We start from the raw sequence: 14,937 nt of genomic DNA, 5'->3' as shown, positions 1-14,937 counted from the left end.
TAATTTTTTAGGAAAAAAAACCTGATTGGGTAATGACTAATTGAGTTTAATCACACACACACATATTCACATAACTCCACCTACATACAGTACTAGATACAGTCAAACTCGGTTATAATGACATAAGCGAGTTGTCATTACAGCGAAGTTTAAAGTTTTCAAGACATTTTTGACAAACAATATGATGAGATGCAATCAAATACTGTGCATGAAGTTGTTCTTTCATTAAAATCAGAGTGACTATATATTTGATCGATAAAAATACGGAAAATAGGATCATTAATACGGACCATCGCAAATTCTCTCTAAAAATGTTGCTAGTTGTCTGAAAAATTACCAAATATTGCTCACAAATAATATTTGACGAGTAATATAGCGATACAGAAAGTCTGAGTGATTTAAAAAAGCATTTCTCGAGGAGGGGGGATTGAAACATCGCAACTATATGAGATGAATATTCACAGTCGTATCCATTATAACATAATTTGCCAATTATGCAAAGTACTTTCTCGCCTAATTCGAGTAAAGATAATGAGTAAAAGTAAGCTTCGGTGCAAAAAACGGGACTTTTTATGAAAAAAAGTCGGAAAGGCAAAATTACGGAAAAATTAGGGAATATCCCGTATATGGGTAATGTCAATTAGCAATTCGGGATGTCAAGCATTTAATTAATGTTTTTTTAACGTTAGGTATCAATAGAACAACAAAAAAAACATTCCCTCAATATGATGAGCCCTGAAAATGCTGTAAGAATGGAAACAAAAACGATGGGAAATAAATCGTTATATCCGAGGTCGTTGCGATATAACGATTTATAAGCAATGATCATTACCATTATTCTCTATGGGAATCAGATCACACCATTAATTATTGACGTTTTAGCCTAGGTGTCGTTACAACTGAGGTTGTTATAACCGAGTTTATAACTGAATTCCCAAAAAATTTTCTAACCTTTTCGACATCTGCTGATGGCGGTAGGTTCAAGTCTTTGGCTGATGGAAATTCTGGCAAAACAGCTCCACACTTTGCTCTAGGCGTATAAACTGAAGCCTAACAAAAAAACATTTATAGTTTTTAATATAAAGAAAATCATTCAATGCTGTATTTAAATCTTATTTCGTCTCAAAAAAAATTCATTTACTTACTTGACGCATGATATCTTTTCTCGCGTCACAACTATAAAATACAATAACAATTATCAGACGGATATTTATTAATTCCAAAAAGAACTTATTAATAAAAAAAACAACTACATGCTCACCTAAATGTGACACAGTACAAAAATTGATTTTTACGGTTTCTGCAATAATATTTCCGCTTTACCAACCGCGTAAGAAGTCAATACGGCTACTAATCTGGTGTCATGATGCGAAACTGCTCAAGCACGAGTTCATGGAAGCATGCGTAATTCCTTGGAATCCATTGGTCTAAAAACGGGAGAGAGGAAAACTATCCTATCCATTCCCCCCGTCTTCTACAAATACACATACCAATTGGATGGGTGGTGGTAATCTCTGACCACCATAGCAACGCCTTTCTTTTTGTATGTTTTATTTCTTGTATCAATTTTTTTTTTTTGCCCGCTTTTTTTTAACATCCCCATTCTTTCTTCTCATACAGTCGATCCCGGATATAACGAAGTCGTACGAGAACGTGAAAACGTTCGCTATATCCGATATTCGTTACAACCTGTACGTGATAAATACTCGAGTTTAATGAAAGGAATTCACTTGAAGCAGCGTTTCTCAATCTGTGGTCCATAAAAAAAAAAAAAAAGAGACAAACGGCTTGTAAAGCATTTCTTTGCAAGACCCATGTTACAAATAACATGGAAGAAAAAAATGCTATATCGTCGGCGTTCAAGCAAAAGTCAAGTCCACAAAGATTTTCTGACGGACTTCAGTTGATCAGAATTTCCAATTAATTATTTCATGATATGGACAGTTATGGGCCACGAACCGGTTACCTAAGCATCAGTAAATCTACTGTAGGAGTTATAAATCTTTAAAAGAAATTTTACTATTTTTCGTAACATCTCAAAAGTTTAAATTGATAAAATCTCAAAACTGGACTTGGTAACTTCTGCTTGAAATGCCGACCGACGATATAGGCTTGACATCCTCTGCGTCACTGAAAGTGCTCGTGTACAAATTTTGTGATAAGTAATAAAATTTCAACTTTTTCTTCAAAAATGATTTCAAAAAATATTTATTTCAATTGCAAATAAAATGCCAAAATTTTCGTGTCAATCGGTTAATTTGTCCTTCCATTATAAAAGAAAGCAATAATGAATTATAGTTTCAACGTATACAAGGGAAAAAAAACCACTGAACGCGATTTTCCCAGATCACAGTTTTTGAGCTCATCCGTAAGGTAAATAAAATAAAATTAAAAAAAAACAACTGTGCCCAAAAATTCTGAAAATTTTGCAGAAATGTTTATTCAATATGTGTTAATAAAATGGACCTCGAATTTAGAAATTGACTAATGGGGAGTATTTTTTAAAAAAAAGAGTGAATTTTTAGATTTGTGAAACTTATAAATTTTTTCAAACTTTAAAAATTGATGAAATTCTAACGAATAATGGTCAGATATCCAAATTTGAGGTCTATTTTACTAACACATATCGAATAGACATTTCTGCAAATTTCAGAATTTTTGGGGCATAGCCATTTTTTAATCTTACGGATGTGCTCAAAAACTGCAGTCTGAGAAAATCATGTTCAAAGTGTTTTTTCTTCCAAAAAACGTTTACACTATAATTCATTATTTCTTTCTTTTATTATGAAAGTCATTTTTGAAAATTCGATTTCAACCCATAAATAGTCGGTCTCTATCTTAATTAATAATTCTAATACTACGGAATTTCCGTAGTTTCTACGGATTTCTACCATAAAATAGGAAACTACAGCGAATCGTGAAAAACTACGGAAGTCTGGTTTTTTTAGAATTCGCATTTTTTAGTTCAAGGATTTCTTTGAGTTCCATTATCCTATAGAGTACAAAATGACGTCACGCCAAGACCGCATCTCCAAAGAATAAATATCAAATTAATGACAAATCAACCAATTGATATAAAAAAGTGCGGTTTACTCAAAGATAACTTATCGTGGCCTAGAGTTCTTTTTTGATAAATGAAATGAAGTTCACACACAAATTTTACTCACAGATGGAGCTGTGAAACAACAAAACTCGACGTGTATATATGTAAAATTAATTTTCTGTGTGTGAATGTTCTCTATTTACAAATATAAAATTTCCTACAATTTTTTTGGAAAAATTTCGATGTAAACCAAACAGGCCCCAACTTAAGCGATTGGCTACTTTAAAAGTTCGTCAGAGTTGAGCAATAATACCCGATAGCGTCAAAAAACTATCCAGCAACAATGACTTTTGGAATGTCTACTTTGGTTACTTTTGGTTCCCAAACAATAATTTGTCGGTTTTTAATGTTCCCAGTATATGAAGAAAACCCGGGCAGTGCCAAATATTAATTCTAATTTGATATAGAATCAGATTCACAATTTTTTTCTAAAGTTGAAGAAAATTGATTTGAATTTAAAAAAAAGTCATGAGAAAAAAATGATTTTTTTGGGTGAGGGCCCCCCCCCCCCAACCCAAATTTTTTTCTTAAAAATGTTTTTTAAATAAAAGTTTATAAAAAAAAAATCTTTTTTTTTTCAGTGGTGAGGGTGCCCGGTGGCTCATAAACAATCCCTACATTTCTAGCTATATTGTAAAAATTTAGCGCATCGTGATCGGCCGAAATGAGTGATGAACCATTAGGTCACTCCTGGGGAAATTTTTGCTGGCGACGTTTAACAATAGATACATTTAATTGTGCTGGAGCCCGACATTCAAAGTTGGAGTAATGGTTATAGTACGCGACTCACGTACCGGAGGTTGTGTGTTCGATTCGAACATTTACTGAAAAATGTTTCCACTTTTTTGTTTCTGATTTAATCAAATGCGGTTCACGTGTATCGAGAAGACAATAATAACGGTTCGCGAAGCTGGGCCCAGCTATCATTTACTGATTCAATACAAAATGCTTTCATTTTTCGTCAATGAACTTCGGAATTCAGTTTCGCCCAAAACTCCGCCTTTCGTAACGTCTTGCTAGCGTTTTTGCTCGCAGTAACCAATCACCGGCATGCTAATGCTTCCTGTGTTACTAAGAGAGTAGGGATCGTAATTACGTTGCCCGGTAATGAACATTGCCACTGTAGCGGACCGACCTGTAAAAAGGATTGTGACGCGAGACTGTTTCGTGAAAAAAGGGATTATGACGTCAGTGATGCGGACTTTCTTATGAACACGATTCTTTGAATATGCTAATTTTAAAGCGTTGTTAAAAAGTATATAAGACGACTTTTATGCTGTTTTGTTGCTCACTTGATTCTTCATCTAGCACTAACGCTGCAGGTCGGGATGTTCACTAGTCATTTTAACGTTTTAACATTTACAGTTGTTGATTAATTTTGTTATGCAAATGATGTTCTTAGTTTGAATTAAAATCTTCTAATTATTATGGAGTCGTAGAGTGCTGCAATTGCCTAACCACTACAGAAATTCTTGGTTCCAAGGTTGGAAAAATGTATGTTTAATAGTTTTTTTTTTTAAGTTTTCAGAAGGGGTCAGGACTTCTGGACCACCCTGTATAATTAGATTGATCGAAGAAGTACCGAGGAACATAGTCGATTATTATCTGGCAACGAATGATGGTAAGCAGGTCTTTTAAATTGAATCGCTGCCGGAATCTTGAACAGATTTCCTTGTTTCACGAAACTTCTTGAACGGTCTGGTTCTCTAGAAGCGTTTATCAAGTGTACACGTTCATATAATGTCTTCGTAACTGGTGCTTTTCCCTTCAAAAGGAATTCGTTCAGGCGATTTTCTCTCATCGACCGGTATTTGGTGTGTATGTGAAAGAGCGAGTGGGTGTACACGTGTATGTGTGTATTCCGCCATCTCGCGTTTCTCACTGATGACACTGTAATTGCTCGCGTGATACCACGCATAGTTCGATTTCCTCTTTCGTGTCACAGATCCACAGCAAAATGAGGAGAGGAATGTGATGCTCTGCGAGACTTCATTCTTGAGCGCTGTGAGTTCCTCAATACCCCCCTACGATGGTACTTACGACTCAATATACCTTGCACAAGGAATCATTCTTTATTTCCTTTTCTCTGTCGAATGATTATGATACAGCATGGATTGAATATACAAAGTGAAGAAGCCCAGTACCACTCATGAAGGTATTTATGACATGAAAGAACTCATCAAAACCTCAAATACAGTGAAACCTCGATATAACAGTACTCTGCGGACCATGAAAAAATATCGTTGTAGAGGGGTTATCGTTATCGAGAAGTAGAATTATCATCAGACACTACCGAATTTATGCTGTTGTTGGAGTCTTTCCTGGATTGCCATTGTTAGTACTACGATAAAATGCATTTATAAGTATTTATTCGAGCAAAAAATTGATTACTTGATGAATAAAATTCAGTTGTTTCACCCTGCAAAGTCGTTTCCCGTACAATAACTTTTGTGTAATGCACAGAATACACAGAAAGTAGCTTCACGGCAAGTTCTGTGCACTTTCGGAGGATAGATAGACACCTTCGAAAAAATAAACACTGGTGATGAATTCCAAAATACATTGCGTTTCATAAAGAATCATTCGATTTAAAAAAAATCATAACTATTCAGCTTTTAATCCGTTTTGATCGAATAATGTATAGGTAGAAAGAAGGAAATCTCTCGAGTTCCACGCAGTTACCGATGGTAGCGCTAACGCTCTTCCTTCGGCCGCCACTTCAGTGTTTGTCAAGATTGGCTTTTCCCACAGTTAGAAACCGATTCGGATGATTTCATTTTCAAGCAGGACGGAGCACCACCACACTGGAGCTTGGACGTTCGAGAAATTTTGAACAAGCGCATTCCTAAACGATGGATCAGATGATTCAGTTAACAGGACCTGATGATTCAGTTAAACATCACTTGCCTCCATGATCGCCAGATCTCACAGTGTGCGATTTCTTCTTGTGGGGGGTTTATAAAAGACTACGTTGATGTGCTTCCCTTCCAGTTACATTAGCCGAACTGAAGATACACGCAAAACAGCAGCCGTGGAAGCAGTGGATGCAAACATGCTCGCAAATGTTTGGGACGAATTTGACTGCTGTATAGACATATGCCATGCATCCCAAGGTGGACATATTGAGCACCTTTAATTTCGTTTGTGAAAAAACTTTGATTAGCCATGTAATGTAAAACTAATCTTAAGTGTCTATGTTCAATATTTTTCGTAATTCGCGTTTCAAATCGGGTAATTCTTTTTGAAACACCCTGTATATTGAAGGGCATTTTGAGTGAAATATAGAATATCGTTGTGGAGCAGTGTTTCTCAAAGTGTGCGTCGCGACTTCTAGGGGCGTCGCGGCGTGCTGGTAATATTGATTTGTGTGCCTATTTATGATTTTTGAAGTGATCATTTTTTTGGGAAATATGTATCAAACTAAATATTCTGGGAGTCTGCAGGGGAACCACAAATCGGGCAAGGGAGCCGCGGGTGACAAAAGTTTGAGAACCACTGTTGTAACGGTTTTGAAGTATCCTTAAAAAATGTCGTTGCAGAGAGATTTATCGTAGTAAAGGATATCGTAGTATCGAGACGAGTTTAGTCCTCTTACGAGTTAGTCTATGGACGATTATAAACAAGATTATAAAAAATATCGTTGTAGAAGGATTTATCGTTATATCGAGTATCGCTATGTCGAGATTTCAATGTGTATCATTTTAATCACTAAAATTTATTAGTCCCGTCGTACAAACTCAACTTTTTCTCTTGTCCGACACACACAAAAGTTAAACTAATGTTCTGATAGCCTTGATTATTCAATTTTGTCACATTACAACCATTTTATATACTCTTATGTATATAAAATGGCAGATAAAAGAAATTCACAATTTAAAGCTGAATCCAACGACTGCAAGAAATAGAATTCGAAAATATAATGGGAAATTGGTGTGCTCACACGTGGCTGTGTGTTGGCGATGTAACAAAATAAGTGCATATTAATTGTTTGAATACTAATTTCATAGTTAGATTCTTACCTCGAAGCTCCTTTTTTAGAGAACGTGAACTGAAAATACGGAGAATTTTCTCTTATAGCTATTCCATAATAATGATACCTAAAAAATAAATTTAGAGATTTATCTAAATATACTGGGTGCGCGTATTAATATATTTTAATTGCTGTTTAATATGTTAATTGCATTTTTAATTGGGTTGCTGTATTTTTGAAACATATGACAACCATATTTTTATGGGCATCTTTTTATCAGCCACCTCGTTGGGCATTTTGCCTGTTGTGGCGTTGTATTTGTATTTGTATTTGTGTATTTGTATTTTCTTGAGATCCTTAAACATCAATAAAATTACAAGTGCCTGTAAAAACTAATGGAAAGTAACATACAAATACAAATACAACGCCACAACGGGCAAACTGCCCAACGAGGTGGCTGAGAAAAAGATGCCCATAATAAATATGGATGCCATATATTTAAAACACACAGCAACCCAATTAAAAATGCAATTACAAACAATATACATGATAAAATATTATACAATGCCCATAAAGAATACTTATGGTTGTATTATTCTAAGTATGATGTAACTATGGATAGCTTCTCGATTTACCCCAACATGTTTATAGTATTTGTTTTTAAACGTGTCAAAATTGTGTTAGAATTTACTACCTCCGGGGGTAAGCTATTCCATTTATTAACAGCCCTATTACAGAAAAATTCCCTACGACACCATAACCTAGAATTGTCTCTTACCAATCGATACTGGTGTCCCCTTGTAAAAGCAGTCGATTGACGGTGTACTAATAATTAATGGTCCATCCTATCTATCCCGTTGAAAATTTTGAAAACTTCGATCATATCTCCCCGACACCTGCATTCATCCAATGTGAACATATTCAGAAAATGAAGTCTCTCTTCATAACTCGTGTGCTTATATCCCACAAGAGACACGCGTAACTCTTCTCTGCACCCCTTCAACCAAATCTATGTCCCTCTGAAGGTATGGTCTCCACAACCTTACAGCATACTTCAGTCAAGGACGAACTAAGCCTCGGAAAAAACATGGTCCACGTTTCTTCAATAATTCACGAAGACTTATTTATTTTAAAAATTTATACTTATATCTTATGCTTATAACCTTGGAAACAAATATTAAGATTTTAAAACTTTAAAATAGTATTTTCAAGATGTATCAAACTCTATATCTGTCTACACTTCCTGCAAAATTATTCAAAAAAACTTACCTAGATTGACCTCTTGTTCCAAGTCTTCTCGTCGTAAGTTGCGGAAACTGCTGCCTAATTATCTGTAATTGCCATAATAAAATTATTTATAATAACTCATTTTTAATGTGCTAGCACATATTTTTTTGTATTTAGTAACGTAAAGAAGCATTTATGCATGAAAAATCATATGTAAATGCTTCTCTTTAGGTAATCATAATCTTCTAGAAAAACATGATTCACGTTAATCACGGTTTCACTCATCGAGGAAGTTGACGTGTGTATTTTTTGTAGAGGAAACAGTAATACCTTCCCAAAACTTGCAGCATTTACCGGTTGCGTGAAATTCTTTGCACAGAAATCCACGTAATGCATATACAATGTACTCCGAGGGATGCAAACACCTTCCGCCATTTCGTAATTCTCTTCCAACCTGAAAATTAAAAAAACCGATTCCTGTGCATATAATCCCAGAGTAAAAGTGCGAAATTCTCCCACCAGAGACACAATATTGGACAAAAATAATAAATAATGATAAGTAATTTGAAATCCCTAATTAATATGAAAAAAATCGAGACTGAAAAAAATACAAAGAAATTAATTAAAAAGTTTTCAAATGTTCTCAAGATTGAAAATGAATACGTATACATGGTTTCTAAAAATTGTTGGAGTGGTAAATAATTTTTATGGTTGAAGTATTGGATATATAAATTGATTTTACATGAAAAATATTTCTCAAATTTTCATTTGTTCTTGCTTGTTGCCGCAAAAGAGGGCGATAGTTGTCTTGTAATTGGTAAGATGGCATCGGACAGCGAAAAAGAGTTTTCTCTTTTTCTTCTAAGAACATACACGTACAATAAAAATGTATCTGGACATGTTAAAATATATAATGGTTCGTGCAGTTGTTGAAGACCGACATTTTGAACCGAATCTACCAATAGGATGATCATCAGTTGTTGTTATGTTCTCCAACGAACTACCGATTCAACAACGGTAGTAAGCCAAGAAAAAAATTTATAGTCTTTTCAACGCAGTTGTGAAATTTTGTGATCATGTGTCAAATACAGTGGAAAGTGGAATCTCCCAAAAGTATCGACAAACATGTCGACTTGAGCGGATGTAAAGCTAGCGAGGTTTTCATTTGATGTCTTCCTCACAATTTTCAAATATCATTTATGCATGTACGTATACTTATATATATAGTTGAACAATTCTATTCCATCATCTATAAATTGAGAAAAAAAAATTATCTTCAGTTTCTTATGAGGTGTTTCCAAATAATCTTGAATTATAGTGAAAAAAAGCACAGCGTGCCGAAATATGTGTTACTTGTGAATAAGCAGTACAATCTTCGAAAGTAAGGAAAACTTTCATTTTTTCAACTTGAAAGCTTCAATCTTGCTTACTCAACCATTACTCGCTCACAAATTGCAGATATCATTCACACCTATCTGTGATTTTTGTAGTATACCCAGGTCGAATTTTCCTTTTCCAAACAGTGGGAAGTGATCCTATCTTTCGCTGAATCTTTGACCAATGAACGAGAAAAAGTTGAAATCGACGTCGACGAGAAAATTCATTAACTGGACAATGCCTGAGTGAAAAATTATTTGGGGTAACACAGTACAAATTGTAATCGACTCCAGCGGGGTTTAGTCACATTGTGTCGAGTCAATAAAGGTTTTTCCTTATTGAATTTAGTATTGTGCCAACAACGGGAATAATAAATGCCCAGTTACCGAGGTAGTCGAGTAATCTCCTTGTCGAGTTATCGAGATTCTACTGTAATGTGCCTTCAATAAAATCTTAAAACCACTCCAATAATTTGCAGAGACCCGGTATATATAATTAGAACATTTCCGAAAACATATTTTTTCTTATCAAATGAAAGGGGGAGGGAAATAATCCTCATAAAAATGTCAAAAATAACAAAAATTCACGATAACAATAATAATACTAATCGAAAACTGTCGCCAGACAATGTGGGGTGCTTTTCACAGAAAGGCAAATCATGACTGAAATGTTAATTAAAACAAAACTCCAGGTATATGGAAGAATGATTAAATCTCGCAGTGAATCAAGCAATACGGATGTTGTGCAATAATCGCCTTAATTAGGTATTGGAAGGGGAAAGTATTTTACGAAACACTATGCTCTAATTAATTAGATACGAACGCAATGAGGCCGACGACAGCTTCGAAAAATCCATCAACTAATTGCTCCTGGATCCCATTTTTACTTAATTATTTTTCACATTTTTGTTTCTCTTTCTTCACGCGCGTCTTTCTCTCTCCGAGTTCAAATACCTTTTTTTATATCTTTTATGTGTTTGTGAAAAATAAGAATATAATTATGAGATTTGTATGGATTGCCATGCGTATGTTAATTTACTTTTGCGTTCGATAAAAGATTAGTACGTTCACGCGTAACGAAACAGATGACATTATAATTTTGTGTTGAAAGAATCAGGAGAGAGAGAGAGATTATAACTCTAACTTAATGTTATAGTAATCTTTAATTATAATGGAGTCCAAAACATTTTTTTTTCAGTCTGAAAATGAATGGCGTCAATTAAGATATCTATAAGTTATTCGGCTTTGAAAAATGTTTTAAATTAGAATTTATCAAAATATTAAGACAGAAATATTCTTTGGAATACTTTCCGAATGTTTTATATCAAGTGAGACATTGAAACTAATTTGTGTTTTAATCCGTTTTGGAAATGACTTACTAAATATGATTTTCAGATAAAAATCAAAGTAAACTCTAATACTATGGATTTCAATGGAAAAATCAGCTTTTTGATGTCTGAAAGCTTTCATTAATCATAAATTAAATGATATATTTAAATTTAATTAAATGATATTATTTTGCTCAAATACAAATACAACGCCGCAACAGGCAAAATGACAATCAAGAAATTGGTTGTAATATTTTATATAACTCATAATTTAAAAATATCTTTTCTCTTCGAATCGCAAATTGATAATAATCTATGAAAATGAAAAAGAAAAGTAAATTCTGAATAAACGTATGAGTTCTTACCACATAAGCGTAGCTGGAGTGGAATGTGGTCTAAGATGTCTGCCGATTTGTTGGTGTTTCAATTCTCCTAGTCAAAAATGAAAGTATTAAAGGATGAACCTTAATACGGGTATACATGTGTTTATATTCATTCGGTATTTATGTTGATTTGGCTTTCAGTATAAGGGCTGTTTCAAGATGCGCCGGTACAGGCTGACGTCATACGTGACGTCACTGCTCAAACATTGAACCGAGTGCGCCCGCTTCGCTACCCTGTTAATTAAGATAGTTTGTAATCACTGTACTGCCCATTTTACTGAATTATTTTCAAAATTATCTTTTCGACTATTGTCATCAGCACTTGTGTATTTAATGACTTGCTTCGCGTGCAACCATTTAAACATTTGGAATTTTGCAATTACGAAATTTTACATTTTCTTATGAGGTAACTTCCACTAAAAATATTTTTTTTCGGACCCATTTTTTTTTCAGTTGAATCACCAATCACGTGCGTTAGTTTATTTTTATTGGGCTCATTGAAAGTCAATTCCAGATAGATAATTTCAATTATCTTTTGAATTTTCTAATATATAATTTTTGATTATCTTTTTGTTTTCATTTGACTTAGGTGTAGCTTTTAGAAGTGTTGCCTTCGTTATATATATTACCAATATAACTGCAACATAAAAATTTGGCAAGCAGATATAAAAAAATATCTTAATATAAAATGCTTGAAGTTATTTATTATTTCTATTTTGAATGATAATATAAAAAAACATTATTACTTACCAACTATTACTTGTATTTAATCCATATTTCTTAGCTTGTAGTTTATAAAAAAGATTTTATAAAAATACCACATGCACATACCTGTGACACTAAAATAACACCATAAACGAGAGATCACTCGCTCAAAACAGTAAAAGCAACTAAAATGCAAAAAAGTCATGTTGATTCAGCACGTCTCGTGTGCTGATGTCGTCTGCTAAAAAGAGTGTTTGAGCAGTGACATCACCCAGTAGCTCCGAGACCACATTCACTGAGCCAAGGTGTCAAGCGCGACTTCAAAGGGATGAAACAGCTCTTACTATGTAGCCCTGTTTCAGTATACGAAGATGTAACCACTCTTAAAACGTTAGATTTGAATTAGTCACCATTCACATACTTTCACCTGAATTAGAAAACCATGATTTAATGCTTTGTTAGACCTACTTTAGCCCATATGTAGTTAGGAATCGACTCTAAAAGGTACTGAAGAGCACGTAGAAACTAGAAGACTACTGAAGTCAAGTAGAGACTAGGTATTCGTCAGACAAGCCTTAATTTTCAGCAGATTTGATAGAAAAGCGCCACTTCTTTCGCATGTGTCTTTCTTTTATGTTCCAAATATGTTCAAACCTCATACGATGATTAGAATAGCTGTTATAATTCACCGTTATGCTTAGGAATCACTTGAGAACCATTCTTGCTTGATGGGCATTATCAAAAGTGGAGTAAAAATACTACGTTATTACGATAAATTATTCAATCATTACACTTCACTCATAGTTAGAAAAACTGGTGGCAGATGGCAGCACTACACATAACAAGCATTACACAGAAACAAACTTTACATCAGGTTTCACTACACGTACACGCAAATTCCCGCATGTACCAATTCGTTAGAGGTTCCGCAGAGGAATATGGACGAGGTGCATGTGTGGTTTAGTAGTCTCGCACCAATGTTCATGTACTCTGCGGGCAACCGACTTTCTAAATATAACGGGTGTACAAGATCAAACCAGCAAAACATCTTCTGGCATCCATTTCCGCCATTTCTGGTAACACTTTAAGCCAGTGGTTCTCAAAGTGTGCATACACCGTGGCTGCTTGGGGCACCGCCAACCATTGTCAGAGGCACCACAGTGAGCTGTCCTAATTAATGTATGCCTATTCAGTACCATGAAACTGTTCTTTATTAGACTATTCTGGGGAACCACGGATACATGTTCACTAGGGCAAGGGAGACGCGGAAGACAAAAGTTTGAGAACTGCTTTAGGTGCTTTTCACCATGCTTCACTGAAATTCTGCACAGGCATATGCAACTCGGTAGATTATTTCTTTCGGTTCACGATCCCTAGAGCATTATTAGCGTAAAAATGGTGACGCAAGGCCCTCTTTAAGGTCGTCCGTCAGTTGTTTTTGCACCGTGGAACTCTTTTTTTCACCTTACAAGCTTTACAAGAAGGCGTTGATCACGCGTTCTATTTTTTTTTAATAACGTGATCCTCACGTATTCACAAAAGATACGTATGATCTGTCCAGGGAATTTATTAGGGCTATTAGACATCCATGTACGAACCGGGATTCGAACCCAGCCCCGCACAGTCAAAGGCCAGCTCCCTAACCCCTTGACTGCCAGGCGGCAGATTGAGTGATTGTTCTCGAACCATAGTTACGCCATTGAAACAACTACTGCCGATTTTACATGCCCAACAATTAAAAACTTTTGACATCTAGCCTTTTTGAGGTTTTTCAAATGTGCTTCTACTTTGGGATGTGCTCTCTCTGAGAAGCTGACAGCGTTCTTTCATTTTTTCTAAACTAACGCACAAACAGCATGTTCGTGTAGGTGTTTCAAACAAGTGACCACGTTAATTTTCATAAACGTGACTTTTTCATCTGCATTATTCAATTCATCGGGGATTTCTAATCCACTGATCGGTTGTGTGTGTACATTTGCTATATTTGTGGAATCTCTAGTTATTATTTTATGATTTTTCAATAGTGTCTCGAAAATATCATTCAAATTCGTTTTTTCTAGAAAGAGCAGTGTTTGATGTATATCATTGACGCTCGGTACTTCATGAATTAGAATTCAGTCTCGAATAGTTTCGAAGTTTACACTAGCAATTTTTTTTTATCACCATAGGCATTTGTTTTATCCATTCTCATAAATCTTGGGAGAAACTGTATTGGAAAATATGATGATCCGAAACCATAATATGAAAATCTTTGTAATTTAATCGTCTCAAAAACTAGTTTATAATTAATCGGATATTTTTCTTGATTCAGATTCATAAGAAGTTTTCAACTTTATATAAGAGTGGTTTTTTTTGTTTGTAAATTTTTATGATTGTTTGATTTCGAAATTGAAAATCTTAACATAATTAAATTTCACTTTCAAAACAAACTGATAATATCTCAGAATTTACTTACCATTATTAATCATGGAATTTCCATTGACATGCAATAATCCATTAACCATACAATCAAAATGATTTGTCCTATGAGATGAAGGCTCAACTTTGGTTCCTGGGATAGGCAAATGAATGGATGAATGTCTGCTTGATGTTGAATTCCAACTGTCTTCACCGTCTAATTAATATATAACCATTACGGAAATTTTATTTTTCAGGCTATTAAAATTGCCTCCGATTCAGTAACACTTCTACTAAATACTTCAGAATACACTATATATATTTTACATTATGCTTTTCCAAAATTTTTCTTTTCCTAGGCCGGGATTACACTATAAACGTTTGATAAAAGTTCTTTCATAGAACTTAAAAAATGCAATCAGTAAGCGTATCGGTTACACTTATACAC

At 34.6% G+C, this 14,937-nt stretch overlaps 1 protein-coding gene across 1 annotated transcript in view; it reads right to left on the bottom strand.

The window, feature by feature from the left end:
* LOC149085164 (transcription factor RFX4-like) overlaps window positions 1–14,607 on the bottom strand; it is a 32,176-nt gene extending 17,569 nt beyond the window's left edge. Inside the window, exons 1-7 of the mRNA XM_089233889.1 lie at window positions 14,548–14,607; window positions 11,370–11,436; window positions 8,631–8,754; window positions 8,343–8,404; window positions 7,123–7,200; window positions 1,146–1,176; window positions 952–1,050 (exon numbers count right to left, since the gene is read on the bottom strand). Of these exons, the coding sequence (XP_089090015.1) occupies window positions 952–1,050; window positions 1,146–1,176; window positions 7,123–7,200; window positions 8,343–8,404; window positions 8,631–8,754; window positions 11,370–11,436; window positions 14,548–14,596 (510 nt within the window). The 5' untranslated portion in view covers window positions 14,597–14,607. The remainder of the gene's footprint in view (window positions 1–951; window positions 1,051–1,145; window positions 1,177–7,122; window positions 7,201–8,342; window positions 8,405–8,630; window positions 8,755–11,369; window positions 11,437–14,547) is intronic.
* Between the last annotated feature and the right edge of the window lie 330 nt (window positions 14,608–14,937).

The sequence above is a fragment of the Pholcus phalangioides genome, unplaced genomic scaffold (genome assembly GCF_987345545.1).
Source record: "Pholcus phalangioides strain wild (caught in Gottingen) unplaced genomic scaffold, Ppha-v1.0 ptg000007l_1, whole genome shotgun sequence".
In the NCBI taxonomy this organism is placed as follows: domain Eukaryota; kingdom Metazoa; phylum Arthropoda; class Arachnida; order Araneae; family Pholcidae; genus Pholcus; species Pholcus phalangioides.
The sequence above is the reverse complement of the archived record's forward strand: the minus strand, read 5'-3'. Positions and strand labels throughout refer to the sequence as shown.